This window comes from Rhinatrema bivittatum, chromosome 8 (genome assembly GCF_901001135.1).
Source record: "Rhinatrema bivittatum chromosome 8, aRhiBiv1.1, whole genome shotgun sequence".
NCBI classification, from domain to species: domain Eukaryota; kingdom Metazoa; phylum Chordata; class Amphibia; order Gymnophiona; family Rhinatrematidae; genus Rhinatrema; species Rhinatrema bivittatum.
In genome coordinates, this window is record NC_042622.1 from 9,403,343 (window position 1) to 9,423,000 (window position 19,658).

Consider the following 19,658-nt stretch of genomic DNA (forward strand, 5'->3'; position numbering starts at 1 on the left):
AGGATAGTTAGTTGGGAGGGGTTTCTTCATGGCGAGTCTGCTTTCAATAAGGTAGTGGTCGGACCAAGGCACCGGGGTGCAGGTGGATGAGTTGGAGGTCTGGAAGCTGGAGTTAATAAACATTAGGTCCAACGTGTGACCAGCTTTATGAGTTGGAGATGCTATAATTTGTTGGAAGCCTATGGCAAGGAGCGATTGAATGAACGTTTCGCATGATGCAGTAGGGGGGAGTGAGTCAACATGGAGATTAAAATCTCCAAGGATGATGGAAGGGGTATCTGTTTTTATCCATTCTATAATGAATTCAATTAGGGGGGATGGGTTGGACTCAAGGACGGTAGGGGGGGCATATACTAGACATATTTGCAGGGTAGCTGCATTAAAGAGACCTATTTCAAGTTTAGGCGGGGCTGCTATGCTGATGGGTTTAAGGTTAAGTTGTTTCTTGGCTGCTAGGAGGAGTCCTCCTCCTCTTTTTTTAGGTCGGTGGATGGGGAAGATGTCATAGAGGGAGGATGGGAGTTGGTTTATGAGGACGGTATCTGATTCTTTGAGCCATGTATCAGTGACTGCACAAATGTCTGGAGTGCAGTCTGCAAGTATGTCGTTGAGGATTAGTGTCTTTTTAGATATGGATTGTGCATTCATAAGTATAATGGAGAGGGTGGTGAGACCGAGGAACTGAGTCAGGGGTGAGGTGAGGATGGGGATAAGGGATTTGCGGCGAGGTGATGGATGGCGGGGAAGGAGGGGGGGGGGGGAGGTAGTCTGGAGTGAGGGTGGTGGATGCGAGGGATTGGGTAAGCAGCCATGTTGATGCCTTCGTGGTCAGGTAGGAATGGTAGGAACAGGTAGGAGGAGTTGGTACCTTGATAGTCAGGTGGGAGGGGAGGTGCAGGGGGAGGAGGAGGGTGATCTGGTAGTGGAGTAGGTCAGGAAGTTTCAGCAGTCTGGATATCAGCGGGTTACAATTAGAGGCAATATGGTACAAAACTTAAATAGGGATGAGGTACAGAGTAGAGAGAAAAAAAAAAAAAACAACTTTCGATTGCTCACCGCGTGGCGATAGTCCGTATTGAGAGGTAGCGGAGGAGGAGATAGTGAGGAAGGGGGTCCCGTTGCACGTAGTTCAGTTTGCGGCTGAGAGAACAGTCTTTATAGGAGCGTGTTTCTTAATTTCTCCCGGTCGGCGATTCTCACGCTCTCTCAGGCTGTGTGCTTCTCTCCTGTTCTGTCTCGATCACCCCCAGGCTGTGTATCACAGTGGGAGTTGAAGAGGAGTGGGGCTGCAGGAATGAAGCAGAAAGGGCTGAGCTGCTTTGTGTCCCTGAGTATGGGGTGGTGCAGGAGGCTGTGGAGGGTGAGTTTAGGTGCGGCACTTAGGTGCGGCACGAAGGGGCGCACAAAGGGGCGGGCCCCTTTGTCACGCTCCTTCGTGCGCGCGACGCCCGGCGCACGGCGCCGGAGAGCGTTAGGATTTAAATGCCGGCTGGGGCGGCTGCTGGTTGGCTGTCCTGGCTGGCAGGGCGGGACGCGGCAGGTCGGCGTCGTCGGTGTGCTCCGGTCGGGGGCGGGGTTTGGTAGTGATTTGGTAGTGATTTGGCGACTGAGAGTAGAAAAAGGTAAGATACAATTCGTGACTGTTGTGTCAGAATGAGATGATGGTAAAAATAGCAAATCACGGTTAGTATAAAGAGCACGTTTCATCGCTTTCTTGACAACACGCCTCGGGTACCCTCTAGAAATGAAACGAGATGACATTATATGGGCTTGTTCAATGAACTCGCTAGTAGTGGAACAGAGCCTACGGAGCCTAAAAAATTGACCAGTTGGAATATTCTTTCGCAGAGTGCTAGGATGACAACTCTGATAAGATAACAGAGTATTACGATCCGTCTCCTTTCGGTGAATGGTGGTCGAAAAACGGCCATCATCCACTGAAACGAGAATGTCACATACTGGGAGATACGTGCATGACTGTAGGCCTCTTAAAATCCACACGGCCTGCATGCATCCCAGTCACGTGCATATCTCCCGGATTTGCTGCACATAGGACTTTTAAAATTCACCCTTATGTGTATATGTGTGTGTGTTTTGTGTGTGTATATTTATCTATGTATATTTTTCTATGTTTTTTATTTGTATATGGGTGTGTGTTTGTATGTATATTTGTCTATGTTTTTTATGCGTGTATATGTGTGCATTTATCTATATTTTGCTGGTTTCTTTCAGTCGGAACCTGCAGCCCCTTCTTTTGCCTCCTCTGAAGAAGATGAGCAGGAGGTTCAGGAAGAGAACTTTGAGGATCGAAAGTACCCGGGAGACGTTACCTTAACCAACTTCAAACTTAAGTTTCTATCGAAGGACAACAAGAAGGAACTTCTCACGTTAGTTAAATTCCTATGATTGTAGTGAAATGCAAAAATTGTTAACAAAAGGTCTTAGCTCTGTTTCTGACTGTGAGGTACCATCTAAACAGTTCAGTGTGTGCACAAGGAAACCCCAGGAGAACTGGTACTGTCCAGCCCGCTCATTTGCTAGAGACACAGGTTTCAACCCATACTTAAGTTGCACAGTGGGGTCACTGAAGCAGGTGTCCATATCATTCCCTGCACCACTGTTCTAATAGCCTTAAACTGAAAGCACTGCAAGCAATGGTACGGGAAGATGGTTCCTCTCCCTCACACGTGACTCTCTTGTTGTCTGATGCCTTTCTCTAGTTAGGAGGGGGGGCAGTAGACTAGGTGCTTTGGCAGCCACACCCTTGCCACCCTCCTGCTCGCTAGCAAAGGTTCACTTGCATGAAATAAACGCTGCATCCCTTGAACAGAGAGTGATCTATGATCTGATGCTGAGGGTCCCCAAATCTGCAATGTAGTGTCTAGTCCCTTGCTCAGCAGTCGCCTTGTTGTTGAGCCCCGTTTTGCACAGACGTACACCCTGCATTAATCTGACTGGCAGAAAAGGGCTGTCCGTTTCACTTACATGAAATCGATATTCTCCCACCTGTAGATATTTTGCTGCACAACAGGATATTCAGCCGGTATGCGATGGGGGGTGCGCAAGTCCAAAAGGGGGTGAAGGAGGAAAAAAGGGACGCTCCCTCCTGAATGAGTAAGTTATCAAGTTCACAAACGCAAATGTGGAAAAGTTTTGGAACAAATTAGGAGCTGAGCTTCAAAGCGGCCTTCAGGGAGCGTTGGCCTGCACCTGCGCGGCAGGCGGATCCTGGCAGCACCACCTTGATGGCACTTTTACTGTCTCCCCCCTTCATTTTCAGGGACAGCATCAGATACCAAAGTATTCCTACTAGACCTATTGCTTTTTTTTGGTGCAATATGTTCCTGTGCTCTGATCACAAAACAAAGGCCCTGTTTATCTCCGTTTGTATTTATTCATTGACTGAAAAATGCCTGATATTCTGCCTTTCTTGTGCAGATGAGCACAAGGTGGATTACATGGAAAATAGAAAAGGAAATACCGAGTCCCTAATCTCTGCATATTTACAGGTGTGAGGCAGACTGGATGTAAAGGCTGCCAGCCAATAGAGAGGAAGTACCAGGAAGTGAGAGATATGTTAGGGGTCAGAAAGGTAGGAAAATCTTAGGGGACAAAAGAGATCAGGTAGGTGGACGGCTGCTATGGAGGTTTGGGGAAGACCTGGTTAAATAGCCAGGCTTTGATATATTTTTTTTTTTTTTTTTTGCGGACCGTGAGGCAACACATTTCCAGGTGGATCACGAGAGGTGACTTGTTCCATATCTTAGGGGCAGAACAGCTGAATGCACGAAGCCTTGTGCTTGTTAATCGAGCTGAAGCCAGTGGAGGGGAAGATTAAAAAAACGTGTTGGGAGGGTCAAAGTTCTCTTGTGCGAATGTAGGTGAACAGCAGTTGAGAAAGATAGTTGGAGGAAAAACGATTCAAGTATTTGAAGACAAAGCAAAGGGTTTTAAATTGGCACCAATTTGGGTTGGTGGACTTGACCATTAGCAAAAGTCTAGCTGCTGTGTTTTGCATGAGTTGGAGGCACTTGCTGTGGAATAAGGAGTTACTATGGTCAATGTGTGCGGTGATCAGTGAGTGTACGACAGTAGCTACTAGCTAAGTCGTGTTTCTCAAAGTAATTGCGCAGTTGACAAATCTGGTGCAGTTGACTAAAGGAGGTGTTTACCACAGCTGAGATGTGAATTTCCTTGGTAAGATAGTGGTTGGGTGGTAGGCCTCACATTGTACAGGGCACTGCATCACTATGGCTTCTACAGTAACATTTCTATACCATAGTAAATTGGCAATGAAAGTTGCTGTTATGACCCATTCAGTTTCAACCTCCTGGTATTGACCAGTCAGTAGCTTGCTTGGCATAATATCCCAGAAAGGCAAAGAGCCTGGTGACCCTATGACGCTAATGGAGACTTCCAGATGATTGCTAATTTCCTTTTGAACACCATATTACCATATTTTCCAGTCTTCTTTTCCACCCGCTGACCTGCTCTATTTTCCCTCAAAAGGTTGCTGGTTGACCTTCTTCACAGCATGTACCATGGGGTATCCTACAGTCACCGTTTTTACACAGTTGAATTTTTGAATGGGGGCGGGGGAGCGTGTAACCCTCCATCAGTGACAGCGCTTGCCACAAACACACGAGTCTGCTGAATGATTTCCTCTTTATGTTCTGCCACTCTCATTAAATGGGAGTGAGAACCTTCTGAAAGCAAATGATGTTGAGAGGATTCTAGGAGAGAGGAAAAAAGGGTATTTTACCTCCATAATCCATTTCTGACCCAGACCTAGGGCCCTATTTACTAAAATGTGAAGCCGTTGTACTTCTACAGTCCCCATTATTCTCGGTAGGTCCTATTCACATGCAATGCACGATAAATAATCCCAAGGGCCCATCGTGAGCTTCCTTCATCACGCCGTGCTGCAAACGGCTCAGGGTGCCCCCTGGTGAGCTCTGCTGATTTCTGCTACATTTCAGCATCCTGGGGTCACCTAGCAAACGAGCACATACCCGTCTGCGTGCATCCCCAAAGCTTCTGGCAATAAATGCCAAAAGAAGCCTAAAGAACGTGTGCTTTGCTGAACATGAACAGAGAATGCATAAGGGTATCCCAGAACGTAGTGGGGTCCCGCTTTTTAACTCGTCCTGTGTGTGTGCGTTTCTGGTACTTACCCTTTGTATTTTGTATTTCCCCAGCTGTCCGACCCCGGGTTGTGATGGAAGTGGGCACATCACAGGAAACTATGCCTCCCATCGCAGGTTGGTGTGAAACTCCCACTTTCGGGTTTTTACTGGCTGGATGGGTGGGGCTGGTACTCTTCTCCCCCTTTTCGGCTTACCAGGTATTTCCATCTCTTCTCTTTCAGCCTTTCTGGTTGCCCTCTTGCTGACAAGAGCCTCAGAAACCTCATGGCTGCCCACTCTGCTGACCTCAAGTATGTTTGGCTGAACTTGATTCTCCTTTCCCCGCGTGCTGCACTCTGCCTTTTCTCCTTTCTGCACTATTAAGTCAACCAAAAACTGTCTGGTTGAGCTTGCAGATGCCGAACAGTATCTGCAAAGCATTTCTTTCTGATCCGTTAACAAGGAGCACTTTCTGGCGTAATCATGTGCACCTTGGTGCCTCCATCAGCTGACTCTCCAGAGCAGGGCACGTTTTCCTGGGCCTCTGTAGGATGTCGGGTTTTTGCTTGCCTGGTTCTTTTTCTTTGGCCAAAGTCCAGTTTGTGACATTACTAGAAAAGGAAATGCCCGGGTTACGTGGAGAAAAACAAATATACCACCACCTGCTTCTATAGTCCTGCCTACGGGTTATAGTGATTAACAGAAAAACATGGAGTTTGGTGTCAACACAGGGAGAAGGGGGCGTCCGCGTCTAGAAGAAGGTACATGGATTGGGTATTCTGCTAAAGCCCGGGGCGTCCGCGTCTAGAAGAAGGTACATGGATTGGGTATTCTGCTAAAGCCCGGGGCGTCCGCGTCTAGAAGAAGGTACATGGATTGGGTATTCTGCTAAAGCCCGGGGCGTCCGCGTCTAGAAGAAGGTACATGGATTGGGTATTCTGCTAAAGTCCAGGGCGTCCGCGTCTAGAAGAAGGTACATGGATTGGGTATTCTGCTAAAGCCCGGGGCGTCCGCGTCTAGAAGAAGGTACATGGATTGGGTATTCTGCTAAAGCCCGGGGCGTCCGCGTCTAGAAGAAGGTACATGGATTGGGTATTCTGCTAAAGTCCGGGGCGTCCGCGTCTAGAAGAAGGTTCATGGTTTGGGTATTCTGCTAAAGCCCAGGGCGTCCGCATCTAGAAGAAGGTACATGGATTGGGTATTCTGCTAAAGCCCGGGGCGTCCGCGTCTAGAAGAAGGTACATGGATTGGGTATTCTGCTAAAGCCCGGGGCGTCCGCGTCTAGAAGAAGGTACATGGATTGGGTATTCTGCTAAAGCCCGGGGCGTCCGCGTCTAGAAGAAGGTACATGGATTGGGTATTTTGCTAAAGCCCGGGGCGTCCATGTCTAGAAGAAGGTACATGGATTGGGTATTCTGCTAAAGCCCGGGGCGTCCGCGTCTAGAAGAAAGTACATGCATTGGGTATTTTGCTAAAGCCCGGGGCGTCCGCGTCTAGAAGAAGGTACATGAATTGGGTATTCTGCTAAAGCCCGGGGCGTCCGCGTCTAGAAGAAGGTACATGGATTGGGTATTCTGCTAAAGCCTGTGTATTCCTGTCTCTCCTGTTTATGACTAGCATTGTCTCTCATTCATTTTTATGGGAAATCTGGTTTGGGCTGCAAACATTTTAGGGAGGTAATTTCTAGGTATGCAAGCAGTGCTATATTTGGTTCTAACCCAAACCTATTTTGGTATATGCCTGTGGCATTTCATATTAAGCTGCTTTCAGTAGAAACTTCACATTCTGCCTTCCACGGTTCATATTCCAATAGTATGCTTGTGATTACATTTGCCTCCTGTACATTTCAAACATCTTAAGTGGATCTTTTCAGCAAATATTGTCCTCAGCCAACGTTATTTCCACAGCATTTTACATCAAATGTGGTGTCAACCTGCTATCTATTCTCCAAAAATGTACAAAGTGAAAAGCATAATTCAGTAGCAGGAATCACAGCAATTACTCTATCATTGATTGACGCATTTCAAATAGTCTTATATCCTTTCAAACTACTTCGGCACCTCAAGGGTTGCAATAGGCAATAAGAAGGCTTTATGATAACACAAGGAAAGGGGACTGAATGATTTACTGCAGTGCTTCTTAAAACAGGGGCCACAGGATAGATTTTGGTGAGTGGAAGATGTTTGGTTTGATGTAACTTTATTTGAATAAAACTAATTTTCACTACTACTCTTGCTAAAAACAAACAAACAAAAAAAAAGGCAGTTATCAAGCCCATCTTCAAGAAACCAGGTTTTGATCCAAAAATAATTGACAACTATTGTCCAGTCTCCAGCCTTCCAGTGGAAAAAGCAGTTTACATCCAATTCCTTGGCTTCCTGGAAGAGGGCTAACCTCCTATACCAGCTCCAGTCTGGTTTCAGAAAAGGCCATAGAACAGAATCCATCCTAAGGGCCATCATTAACAGTATCACCTGTAGGCAGGCCAGGCTGGCGACTCCCTCCTAGTCCTTCTGGATCTTTCTACCACCAACTCTTGGATTCATTTATTTGTGGTTTTATATACCGAAGTTTGGTACATGCCTGCACTCCGGTTTACAGATATAACAACTCCTTACAATGAAAGACAAGTTAGATATAACAATTATTTTCATAACAAATACAGCAACAAAAATAAATAAAGCAACTTTATACAATGTGTATCATAACTGTTATAATAGGTCCGTTACCTAACAGTTAAACAGGTCCACCAGTTAAGAATTTAAATTTATTATAATTAACATAGGGATATATCAATTTACAAGTGTAGATTGGATATATTTAAATTTGCTAGCAGTCGGGGTAAATTATTGGAAGTTTAACTTTACTGGCAAATTAGGTAATTGAATGCTACTGAGGAGCAAGGGTCAAATGTATTCGTCTGGGTATTTACATTGCAATGGTTTCACTCTGCTTTCTAATTTGATATCTAAGAGACATTGGCATTGAAGGTTCTGCCGTCAAATGGCTCAAATTGTTCCTATCTAACAGAATACAATCTGTCACCCAGTCCCAGAGACCTGAACTGTGGAGTGCCCCGAGCTCAGTTCTCTACCTGATCAACCACAAACTCAAATTAAACCTCATCAAATCAGAGCTCCTCTAGCTCAGTCATAAAGGTCATCCCTTTCAATCTTTACCTTCCCTGCCAGGTACCCCCTTGTACCCTAAGAAGTCAATGCAAAGCCTAGGGGATCAACTTGATCAGAAACTATCGCACATCTCTAAAGTGGTGAGGACTTCCTTTGTGCATCTGCACCAGATTCACGAACTGCACAACTATCATGATAAAATAATCTTGTTCCCATGATACATGCGTTAATCATTAGCTGAACTGACTATTGCAACTCTCTGTCTAACAGCCTCTCACAAACCAGTCTGAGGCACCATCGACTTCTACAGAATACAGCTGCTAGAATCTTGCTAGGGGCCAAAGCAGATGACCCTATAACACCAAGACTACACCAGCTGAACTGGCTCCAATTCGAAACCCTCTGCTTTGTCTACAAGTGCGTGAATAAATGAGACCTTGATTATCTCTCTCAACTTTTTTTCCTCCACACTCCCACTAGAGAACTCTGATCCCTGCAAGTGAGTCTTCTCTCCTCCCCTTTTTCAGCTTCAGCTGGACTATACTGTTGTGCGCCAAAATCTGGAACAAGGTACTGCAGTCCCTACACTTTGAGCCATGTTACCTCACTTTTAGGAAAAAGCTGACGCATGGCTCTCTGGCCTCATCTTCTCTTACAGTGCCCTTGGCAGAGACACTCTGCTTTCTAAAAACATAGAAACATGACGGCAGGAAAAGACCACATGGCCCATCCAGTCTGCCCATCCTCCCAATTAATTTAGCTTTATAATTCCCATCACTTCCTTAGAATAGAAACATGACAGCAGGAAAAGACCGCATGGCCCATCCAGTCTGCCCATCCATCCAATTAATTCAGCTTTATAATTCCCATCACTTCCTTAGAATAGAAACATGACGGCAGGAAAAGACCGCATGGCCCATCCAGTCTGCCCATCCATCCAATTAATTTAGCTTTATAATTCCCATCACTTCCTTAGAACAGAAACATGACTGCAGGAAAAGATCACATGGCCCATCCAGTCTGCCCATCCATCCAATTAATTTAGCTTTATAATTCGCATCACTTCCTTAGAATAGAAACATAGAAACATGACGGCAGGAAAAGACCGCATGGCCCATCCAGTCTGCCCATCCATCCAATTAATTTACCTTTATAATTCGCGTCACTTCCTTAGAATAGAAACATAGAAACATGACGGCAGGAAAAGACCACATGGCCCATCCAGTCTGCCCATCCATCCAATTAATTTAGCTTTATAATTCCCATCACTTCCTTAGAAAAGAAACATGACAGCAGGAAAAGACCGCATGGCCCATCCAGTCTGCCCATCCATCCAATTAATTTAGCTTTATAATTCCCATCACTTCCTTAGAATAGAAACATGACGGCAGGAAAAGACCACATGGCCCATCCAGTCTGCCCATCCTCCCAATTAATTTATCTTTATAATTCCCATCACTTCCTTAGAATAGAAACATGACGGCAGGAAAAGACCACATGGCCCATCCAGTCTGCCCATCCATCCAATTAATTTAGCTTTATAATTCCCATCACTTCCTTAGAATAGAAACATGACGGCAGGAAAAGACCACATGGCCCATCCAGTCTGCCCATCCATCCAATTAATTTACCTTTATAATTCCCATCACTTCCTTAGAATAGAAACATAGAAACATGACGGCAGGAAAAGACCGCATGGCCCATCCAGTCTGCCCATCCATCCAATTAATTTACCTTTATAATTCGCATCACTTCCTTAGAATAGAAACATAGAAACATGACGGCAGGAAAAGACCTCATGGCCCATCCAGACTGCCCATCCATCCAATTAATTTAGCTTTATAATTCCCATCACTTCCTTTGAATAGAAACATAGAAACATGACGGCAGGAAAAGACTGCATGGCCCATCCAGTCTGCCCATCCGTCCAATTAATTTACCTTTATAATTCCCATCACTTCCTTAGAATAGAAACATAGAAACATGATGGCAGGAAAAGACCGCATGACCCATCCAGTCTGCCCATCCATCCAATTAATTTACCTTTATAATTCCCATCACTTCCTTAGAATAGAAACATGATGGCAGGAAAAGACCTCATGGCCCATCCAGTCTGCCCATCCATCCAATTAATTTAGCTTTATAATTCCCATCACTTCCTTAGAACAGAAACATAGAAACATGACGGCAGGAAAAGACCGCATGGCCCATCCAGTCTGCCCATCCATCCAATTATTTTAGCTTTATAATTCCCATCACTTCCTTAGAACAGAAACATAGAAACATGACGGCAGGAAAAGACCGCATGGCCCATCCAGTCTGCCCATCCATCCAATTAATTTAGCTTTATAATTCCCATCACTTCCTTAGAACAGAAACATAGAAACATGACGGCAGGAAAAGACCGCATGGCCCATCCAGTCTGCCCATCCATCCAATTAATTTAGCTTTATAATTCCCATCACTTCCTTAGAATAGAAACATAGAAACATGACTGCAGGAAAAGACCTCATGGCCCATCCAGTCTGCCCATCCATCCAATTATTTTAGCTTTATAATTCCCATCACTTCCTTAGAACAGAAACATAGAAACATGACGGCAGGAAAAGACCGCATGGCCCATCCAGTCTGCCCATCCATCCAATTAATTTAGCTTTATAATTCCCATCACTTCCTTAGAATAGAAACATAGAAACATGACTGCAGGAAAAGACCTCATGGCCCATCCAGTCTGCCCATCCATCCAATTATTTTAGCTTTATAATTCCCATCACTTCCTTAGAACAGAAACATAGAAACATGACGGCAGGAAAAGACCGCATGGCCCATCCAGTCTGCCCATCCATCCAATTATTTTAGCTTTATAATTCCCATCACTTCCTTAGAAAAGAAACATGACGGCAGGAAAAGACCGCATGGCCCATCCAGTCTGCCCATCCATCCAATTAATTTAGCTTTATAATTCCCATCACTTCCTTAGAAAAGAAACATAGAAACATGACGGCAGGAAAAGACCACATGGCCCATCCAGTCTGCCCATCCCCCCAATTAATTTAGCTTTATAATTCCCATCACTTCCTTAGAACAGAAACATGACTGCAGGAAAAGATCACATGGACCATCCAGTCTGCCCATCCATCCAATTAATTTAGCTTTATAATTCCCATCACTTCCTTAGAATAGAAACATGACGGCAGGAAAAGACCGCATGGCCCATCCAGTCTGCCCATCCATCCAATTAATTTAGCTTTATAATTCCCATCACTTCCTTAGAAAAGAAACATGATGGCAGGAAAAGACCACATGGCCCATCCAGTCTGCCCATCCATCCAATTAATTTAGCTTTATAATTCCCATCACTTCCTTAGAAAAGAAACATGACGGCAGGAAAAGACCGCATGGCCCATCCAGTCTGCCCATCCATCGAATTAATTTAGCTTTATAATTCCCATCACTTCCTTAGAATAGAAACATAGAAACATGACAGCAGGAAAAGACCACATGGCCCATCCAGTCTGCCCATCCATCCAATTAATTAGCTTTATAATTCCCATCACTTCCTTAGAATAGAAACATAGAAACATGACGGCAGGAAAAGACCACATGGCCCATCCAGTCTGCCCATCCATCCAATTAATTTAGCTTTATAATTCCCATCACTTCCTTAGAATAGAAACATAGAAACATGACGGCAGGAAAAGACCACATGGCCCATCCAGTCTGCCCACCCCCCCAATTAATTTAGCTTTATAATTCCCATCACTTCCTTAGAATAGAAACATGACGGCAGGAAAAGACCACATGGCCCATCCAGTCTGCCCATCCCCCCAATTAATTTAGCTTTATATTTCCCATCACTTCCTTAGAATAGAAACATGACAGCAGGAAAAGACCTCATGGCCCATCCAGTCTGCCCATCCATCCAATTAATTTAGCTTTATAATTCCCATCACTTCCTTAGAATAGAAACATAGAAACATGACGGCAGGAAAAGACCACATGGCCCATCCAGTATGCCCATCCATCCAATTAATTTAGCTTTATAATTCCCATCACTTCCTTAGAATAGAAACATAGAAACATGACGGCAGGAAAAGACCTCATGGCCCATCCAGTCTGCCCATCCATCCAATTAATTTAGCTTTATAATTCCCATCACTTCCTTAGAATAGAAACATAGAAACATGACGGCAGGAAAAGACCACATGGCCCATCCAGTCTGCCCATCCATCCAATTAATTTAGCTTTATAATTCCCATCACTTCCTTAGAATAGAAACATGACGGCAGGAAAAGACCACATGGCCCATCCAGTCTGCCCATCCATCCAATTAATTTAGCTTTATAATTCCCATCACTTCCTTAGAATAGAAACATGACGGCAGGAAAAGACCACATGGCCCATCCAGTCTGCCCATCCATCCAATTAATTTAGCTTTATAATTCCCATCACTTCCTTAGAATAGAAACATGACGGCAGGAAAAGACCTCATGGCCCATTCAGTCTGACCATCCATCCAATTAATTTAGCTTTATAATTCTCATCACTTCTTTAGATATTCCTTATATTTATCCTATGCTATTTTGAATTCAGCTGCAGTTTTTGACTCCACTAACTTCACTGGAAGGCCGTTCCATGCATCCATCACCTTTTCTGTAAAAAACAAAAAAAAACTCATCCCATGACTCCTTATTCTAGTCTCCTTTTTATTTGAAAGAGGCTCACCTCCTGTCTCTATCCTATCTCACCTTTCCTCTAGGGTGTACACATTCAGATCTTTAAGTCTATCCCCATGTGCTTCAGAACAAAGACCATGTTAGTAGCCTCCTCTGGAGCGACTCCATCCTGTTTCTATCCTTTTGAAGGTGGGGTCTCCAGAACTGTGCTCAGTATCCTAAGTGAGGTCTCACCAGGGACCTACACAGGGGCAATGTCACCTCCCTTATTCTGCTGACCTTTCCTCTCCCTATGTGGCCAAGCAGCTTTACTGTAACTTTTAAAACTTGTTGTGTAATTTAACTTAAGGCCACTTGTAGGAAGAGGCAAAATACTTAATTTTGTTCATTTAAATAATTTATATCCCACACTTTCTCAAGAATCAAGATGGGTAACAAAAAATATTGATAAACTCCTAAATAAAAACACGCCATAGCAGAAAGGAGCGACGCCTGGCCCAGGATGTGTAGCAAGGCCAGTCAGCTCTCTACGACCCTCCAAATTGGCCTCCTAGGAAGATATCAGTCACAGTGCCTGCTCTTCAAGTGCCATTTTAACAGAAAGGTTTTTAGCAGCTTTTTAGAGTTCTGAGTACTGATCGTTCTCCATAGGTGATCTGGAAGAGGGTTCCCAAATAAAGCTCTAAACCCGCTCTTTTCTAGACCACATTTCAAATCTATGTCACTGTGGTGGTCGTTCATTAGCCTAGAGGAAATGGACTGAGGCCTCGATGGCTCTTCTGGTGTTACAAAGCTGCTCGCAGCCCCTTCTATTCATGCAATGCATCGGGGTCCTCCAAGATGTGTGTGTGTGTGAGTCTGTGTGTGCGCGTGCGTGTGTGTGTGTGTGTGCATATTCATATATACATGCACAAACACACGTGCACACACACACACACACATACGTACGTGAAGGGTATTCACCTGTCAGCCACACTGCCAACCAGAGGCTCAAAGCTACTATTTCATTTCTCTTCGAGTTGCAGAAAGGAGCAAGCTCACACACACGGGCACAGAGAGACAGACAGACAGACACCCTGTACCCAGACAGACAAACAGATACCCAGACAAACCCAAAGACCCCAGGTACAGACAGACACAGATACCCCACAGACAGAAATCCAACCCCCAGACCCAACACAGACAGACGCAACTCCAGGCAGACAGACTACATCACACACACGGACTAAGGTGCACAGACAGAGAGACAGCACAATGCTAAGGGCTGGAAATGTTTTCAAAACCTTTTAGGAACTCAGAATAGCTCCAACCTACGCTGCCAACCTTTTTACTGTTTCCACTCATTTTTCCTGTTTTTCTCTCTCTCTCTTTGTACCTTTTTTAGTTTGCTCATCTTTTGGATTTTCTCATGTTTTCAGTTGCTTGTTTAACTTTTTTACTCTTACAGCCTTTATTCTCCTTGTCCCTCTCTCCCCTCTGCTTCCTTCTTCTCTCTGGCCACCTCTTCTTTCCCTGTGCTCTCTCTCCCGGGGTAGGGACCCTTCCTGGCCGCTCCCGTCCCACGTCTGCCGCAGCAGGAGCAGCTCTGCTCCCTGGGCCCACTGAAAGGGAGGCCTGGCTGAGCCGTGTCCCGCTTGCAACGATGTCCCTGCCTCCGCAGCACCAAAGGCTCGACGGCATCGCCAGCGGGGCCCCCCTTCCGGACTGAGCCTTCCCCTGCTCTAACCTCAGGGCCTCTGCTCACCGCTGGCGTCATGGAAAGGCGCCAGCACCAGGCACAGCTGCACTGGGAAGTCATTCTGGACCCTGATTCCCACCTTTCACAGGCTCTAAAACCACTGAAACGAAAGGCAAACCAACTCCGAACGGTTCTTGTCTATTCCTGTTTAGTGTCAGCACCGCGGAGCAGGAGGGAATAGGGTGCAGAGGGCGATGTGATGTGACCGTCTGCTGTTTCTCCCTTCTCCTGTTTTTTTGGGGGCTGCTGCTAAGCATTCTCTCTCGTCTCTCCTCAGGTGCCCAACTCCTGGCTGTGACGGCTCTGGACACATAACCGGAAATTATGCATCGCATAGGAGGTGGGAGCCTGCACGGTGCTCTTTCCTTAATCTCTATCATCCGACTTTCCTCATGTTCCCGGGATCTGATTAGGGGGGGTCGGCTGGGAGCGGCTGCAGCGCTGCTCTGACGTCCATTCTCAAGGCTGTCCCGTTATTCGGGCAGAGCTGAGGGTCCTTGTTTGTAAACGACTCCACCAGGCCTGACTTCATTTCTTATCTGGCATTTTGTGCAAGGAGACCCCGGCTTTGCAGGTGGAGGCTGAGCTCTGAGACCCAGAGATGGGAGATTGGGATAAAAGAGGGGGAGGGTGGATTCCTGGCACCCAGCCTGGTAAGAGCACCCTCACTCGTCTCTCTGGCTTTCTTCCTTTGACAGTTTGTCGGGCTGCCCTCGTGCCAAGAAAAGTGGCGTGAAGATAACTCCTACCAAAGATGAGAAAGAGGACCCGGAGCTAATGAAGTGAGTGGCGAGAATCCCGGGCCCAGGCAGCTGCTGGGTTTGCGTTTGATTGGGGGTTGGTTTGTTTTTTTCTCGTAGAAAGAGCTTCAGCTGAAGATGGCGCGGAAGCTCCTGCCCTGTGCGCCAGGATCCAGACAGGAAGGGGGCGCACCTGCGGGGGAGGGGGGGAGGGGAGGGCAGCTTGGAAAATCCAGAATAGGAAGGCCTCATCCGATACAGCGGCACCCCCCAATGTCCAGATCACGCTGCAGTCCCTAAAATGCTCAGGTGGGCTCCGCCTACTGGGATCGGGATGCCAGGGACGAGACTCTCTGCGGCCCCCCCTTAAACGTCAGAGCTGTCTCCCCAGGGCGCACGGAGCACCAGGGACCCTGAGCAAGGCTTGTGGAGGCCCCGTGGCAAGGGACCCGAACCTCCTGCCCTCTGTCCTGGGGTCCTGCTCGGGGGCCCCTGCGGTCCCTCGCACGTTTCCCCTCCGAGGCACATGACGTGCGCCCTTCTCCTCGCCGCGGATGGGCTCAACCTTGAGCCTCACCCCGGGGGGCGTGCAACACGACCGAGCGTCTCCTCCCGTGCGAAGGCTGGGAGGGGGGGAGAAGCAGCTGTTTGGCGCAATAAGGCGCTGGTTTATTTTCTACAATAAAGCAGTAATGAAAGTGAAATTAAGAATATGAAATATGGAAGAGTTGTGCCATGAGGGCTGCAGACTAAATGTTGGGAAGTTCTGCTTTTTTTCCAGCCCCTCCGAGGGTTCAGTAATTTGCTTGTGATCATATAAAAGCAAGGCTGTTCTGAAATTTAGCAAGGTTCCTGCTGGTAAGGAGATTATAAGTGAATTGTGCTGCATTGGCAAATGATTAAAATCCAGATCAGCATTTTCCAAATTAACTCAGAAAAACGGTTGCACAGTTCCACTCTGCTGCCATTTAAAGGAGAGATTTGTGACTTTCAGGCCTTCCAGAAGAAGGGCAGAAGTCATTAATGACGGCTCCCTAAATCTTTCCTGACGTGTCTGAGCAGTGTCTGTCTGATAAGGTTCCCTCCTGAGTAACGAGCGGTAACGGTGGAAGGGACTGACAGACCACGGTCATTCGGTTTGCATTCAGAAGAGCTAAATGCAGTTACCCTCCATCAGATAATGAGTTTGCAAATCTGCGGCTCCCTTATTGCGTGTGGCATTGGGTGATCGGTGGGCTAACCTCTCAAACCGCCGCCCTTACTTTCGGGTCCCGGGCCGGCCGCGCTGCTTCCCGACGCAAGAAACGCTGCCAGCCCTCTATGAGGCAGGACGCCTCCGTCAGTAACACCACGCACCTCTCCTAGGCATGCACGTCTCTTCCCAGCCTTTAAAGTGACTGTGGCAGGAAGGTCTCTGCGGCCCCTAGTGATGCCATCATGCCTACCGCTCTATATAAGGGCAGCTTCCCAGAAGCAACTCGTCTCAGCAACAGGTCCAAATACGTCCAGTAGTGCGTGTTCCTTCTCCTCCTGATTCCTGCCTTAAATCCTGTGTGTTCCAGTCCCCTCTCAGCCTGATTCCTGCCTTTGATCCTGCCTGTTCCAGTCCCCTCTCAGCCCGTATCCTGCCTGTTCCAGTCCCATCTCAGCCCGATTCCTGCCTTTGATCCTGCCTGTTCCAGTCCCCTCTCAGCCCGTATCCTGCCTGTTCCAGTCCCATCTCAGCCCAATTCCTGCCTTTGATCCTGCCTGTTCCAGTCCCCTCTCAGCCTGATTCCTGCCTTTGATCCTGCCTGTTCCAGTCCCCTCTCAGCCCGTATCCTGCCTGTTCCAGTCCCATCTCAGCCCAATTCCTGCCTTTGATCCTGCCTGTTCCAGTCCCCTCTCAGCCTGATTCCTGCCTTTGATCCTGCCTGTTCCAGTCCCCTCTCAGCCCGTATCCTGCCTGTTCCAGTCCTCGTCTCAGCCCAATTCCTGCCTTTGATCCTGTGTGTTCCAGTCCCCTCTCAGCCCGATTCCTGCCTTTGATCCTGCCTGTTCCAGTCCCCTCTCAGCCCGATTCCTGCCTTTGATCCTGCCTGTTCCAGTCCCATCTCAGCCCGATTCCTGCCTTTGACCCTGCCTGTTCCAGTCCCCTCTCAGCCCGATTCCTGCCTTTGACCCTGCCTGTTCCAGTCCCCTCTCAGCCCGATTCCTGCCTTTGACCCTGCCTGTTCCAGTCCCCTCTCAGCCCGATTCCTGCCTTTGACCCTGCCTGTTCCAGTCCCATCTCAGCCCGATTCCTGCCTTTGATCCTGCCTGGTCCAGTCCCCTCTCAGCCCGATTCCTGCCTTTGACCCTGCCTGGTCCAGTCCCCTCTCAGCCCGATTCCTGCCTTTGACCCTGCCTGGTCCAGTCCCCTCTCAGCCCGATTCCTGCCTTTGACCCTGCCTGGTCCAGTCCCCTCTCAGCCCGATTCCTGCCTTTGACCCTGCCTGTTCCAGTCCCCTCTCAGCCCGATTCCTGCCTTTGACCCTGCCTGGTCCAGTCCCCTCTCAGCCCGATTCCTGCCTTTGATCCTGCCTGTTCCAGTCCCCTCTCAGCCCGATTCCTGCCTTTGACCCTGCCTGGTCCAGTCCCCTCTCAGCCCGATTCCTGCCTTTGATCCTGCCTGGTCCAGTCCTCGTCTCAGCCCGATTCCTGCCTTTGATCGTGCCTGTTCCAGTCCCGTCTCAGCGCGATTCCTGCCTGTTCCAGTCCCGTCTCAGCCCGATTCCTGCCTGTTCCAGTCCCGTCTCAGCCCGATTCCTGCCTTTGATCCTGCCTGTTCCAGTTCCCTCTCAGCCCGATTCCTGCCTTTGATCCTGCCTGTTCCAGTCCCATCTCAGCCCGATTCCTGCCTTAGATCCTGTGTGTTCCAGTCCTCGTCTCAGCCCGATTCCTGCCTTTGATCCTGCCTGTTCCAGTCCTCGTCTCAGCCCGATTCCTGCCTTTGATCCTGCCTGTTCCAGTCCCATCTCAGCCCGATTCCTGCCTTAGATCCTGTGTGTTCCAGTCCTCGTCTCAGCCCGATTTCTGCCTTTGATCCTGCCTGTTCCAGTCCCGTCTCAGCCCGATTTCTGCCTTTGATCCTGCCTGTTCCAGTCCCCTCTCAGCCTGATTCCTGCCTTTGATCCTGCCTGTTCCAGTCCCGTCTCAGCCCGATTTCTGCCTTTGATCCTGCCTGTTCCAGTCCCCTCTCAGCCTGATTCCTGCCTTAGATCCTGCCTGTTCCAGTCCTCGTCTCAGCCCGATTCCTGCCTTTGATCCTGCCTGTTCCAGTCCCGTCTCAGCCCGATTTCTGCCTTTGATCCTGCCTGTTCCAGTCCCCTCTCAGCCTGATTCCTGCCTTAGATCCTGCCTGTTCCAGTCCTCGTCTCAGCCCGATTCCTGCCTTTGATCCTGCCTGTTCCAGTCCCGTCTCAGCCCGATTTCTGCCTTTGATCCTGCCTATTCCAGTCCCGTCTCAGCCCGATTCCTGCCTTAGATCCTGTGTGTTCCAGTCCTCGTCTCAGCCCGATTCCTGCCTTTGATCCTGTGTGTTCCAGTCCTCGTCTCAGCCCGATTCCTGCCTTTGATCCTGCCTGTTCCAGTCCCATCTCAGCCCGATTCCTGCCTTAGATCCTGCGTGTTCCAGTCCTCGTCTCAGCCCGATTCCTGCCTTTGATCCTGCCTGTTCCAGTCCCGTCTCAGCCCGATTTCTGCCTTTGATCCTGCCTGTTCCAGTCCCCTCTCAGCCTGATTCCTGCCTTAGATCCTGCCTGTTCCAGTCCTCGTCTCAGCCCGATTCCTGCCTTTGATCCTGCCTGTTCCAGTCCCGTCTCAGCCCGATTTCTGCCTTTGATCCTGCCTATTCCAGTCCCGTCTCAGCCCGATTCCTGCCTTAGATCCTGTGTGTTCCAGTCCTCGTCTCAGCCCGATTTCTGCCTTTGATCCTGCCTGTTCCAGTCCCCTCTCAGCCTGATTCCTGCCTTAGATCCTGCCTGTTCCAGTCCTCGTCTCAGCCCGATTCCTGCCTTTGATCCTGCCTGTTCCAGTCCCGTCTCAGCCCGATTTCTGCCTTTGATCCTGCCTATTCCAGTCCCGTCTCAGCCCGATTCCTGCCTTAGATCCTGTGTGTTCCAGTCCTCGTCTCAGCCCGATTCCTGCCTGTGTTCCTGTCTTCAGCTGCTCCAGCCTTCTCACCCAGCTTGCTCCAATGCTCTCCAGCCTTGCCTGCCTGACCACAG

The 19,658-nt window shown here is 48.0% G+C and overlaps 1 protein-coding gene across 5 annotated transcripts in view; it reads left to right on the forward strand.

Annotated features, from left to right (window-relative positions):
- The window catches only part of MYT1 (myelin transcription factor 1), a 199,978-nt gene that overhangs the window by 164,519 nt on the left and 15,801 nt on the right, over nucleotides 1-19,658 (forward strand). For 2 of the 5 annotated variants that reach the window (XM_029613475.1, XM_029613477.1), the window contains 6 exons: nucleotides 2,233-2,387; nucleotides 3,013-3,114; nucleotides 5,199-5,261; nucleotides 5,369-5,437; nucleotides 14,949-15,011; nucleotides 15,370-15,453. In XM_029613475.1, the coding sequence (XP_029469335.1) occupies nucleotides 2,233-2,387; nucleotides 3,013-3,114; nucleotides 5,199-5,261; nucleotides 5,369-5,437; nucleotides 14,949-15,011; nucleotides 15,370-15,453 (536 nt within the window). The remainder of the gene's footprint in view (nucleotides 1-2,232; nucleotides 2,388-3,012; nucleotides 3,115-5,198; nucleotides 5,262-5,368; nucleotides 5,438-14,948; nucleotides 15,012-15,369; nucleotides 15,454-19,658) is intronic. The other 3 variants (XM_029613476.1, XM_029613478.1, XM_029613479.1) reach the window with 3 other exon arrangements.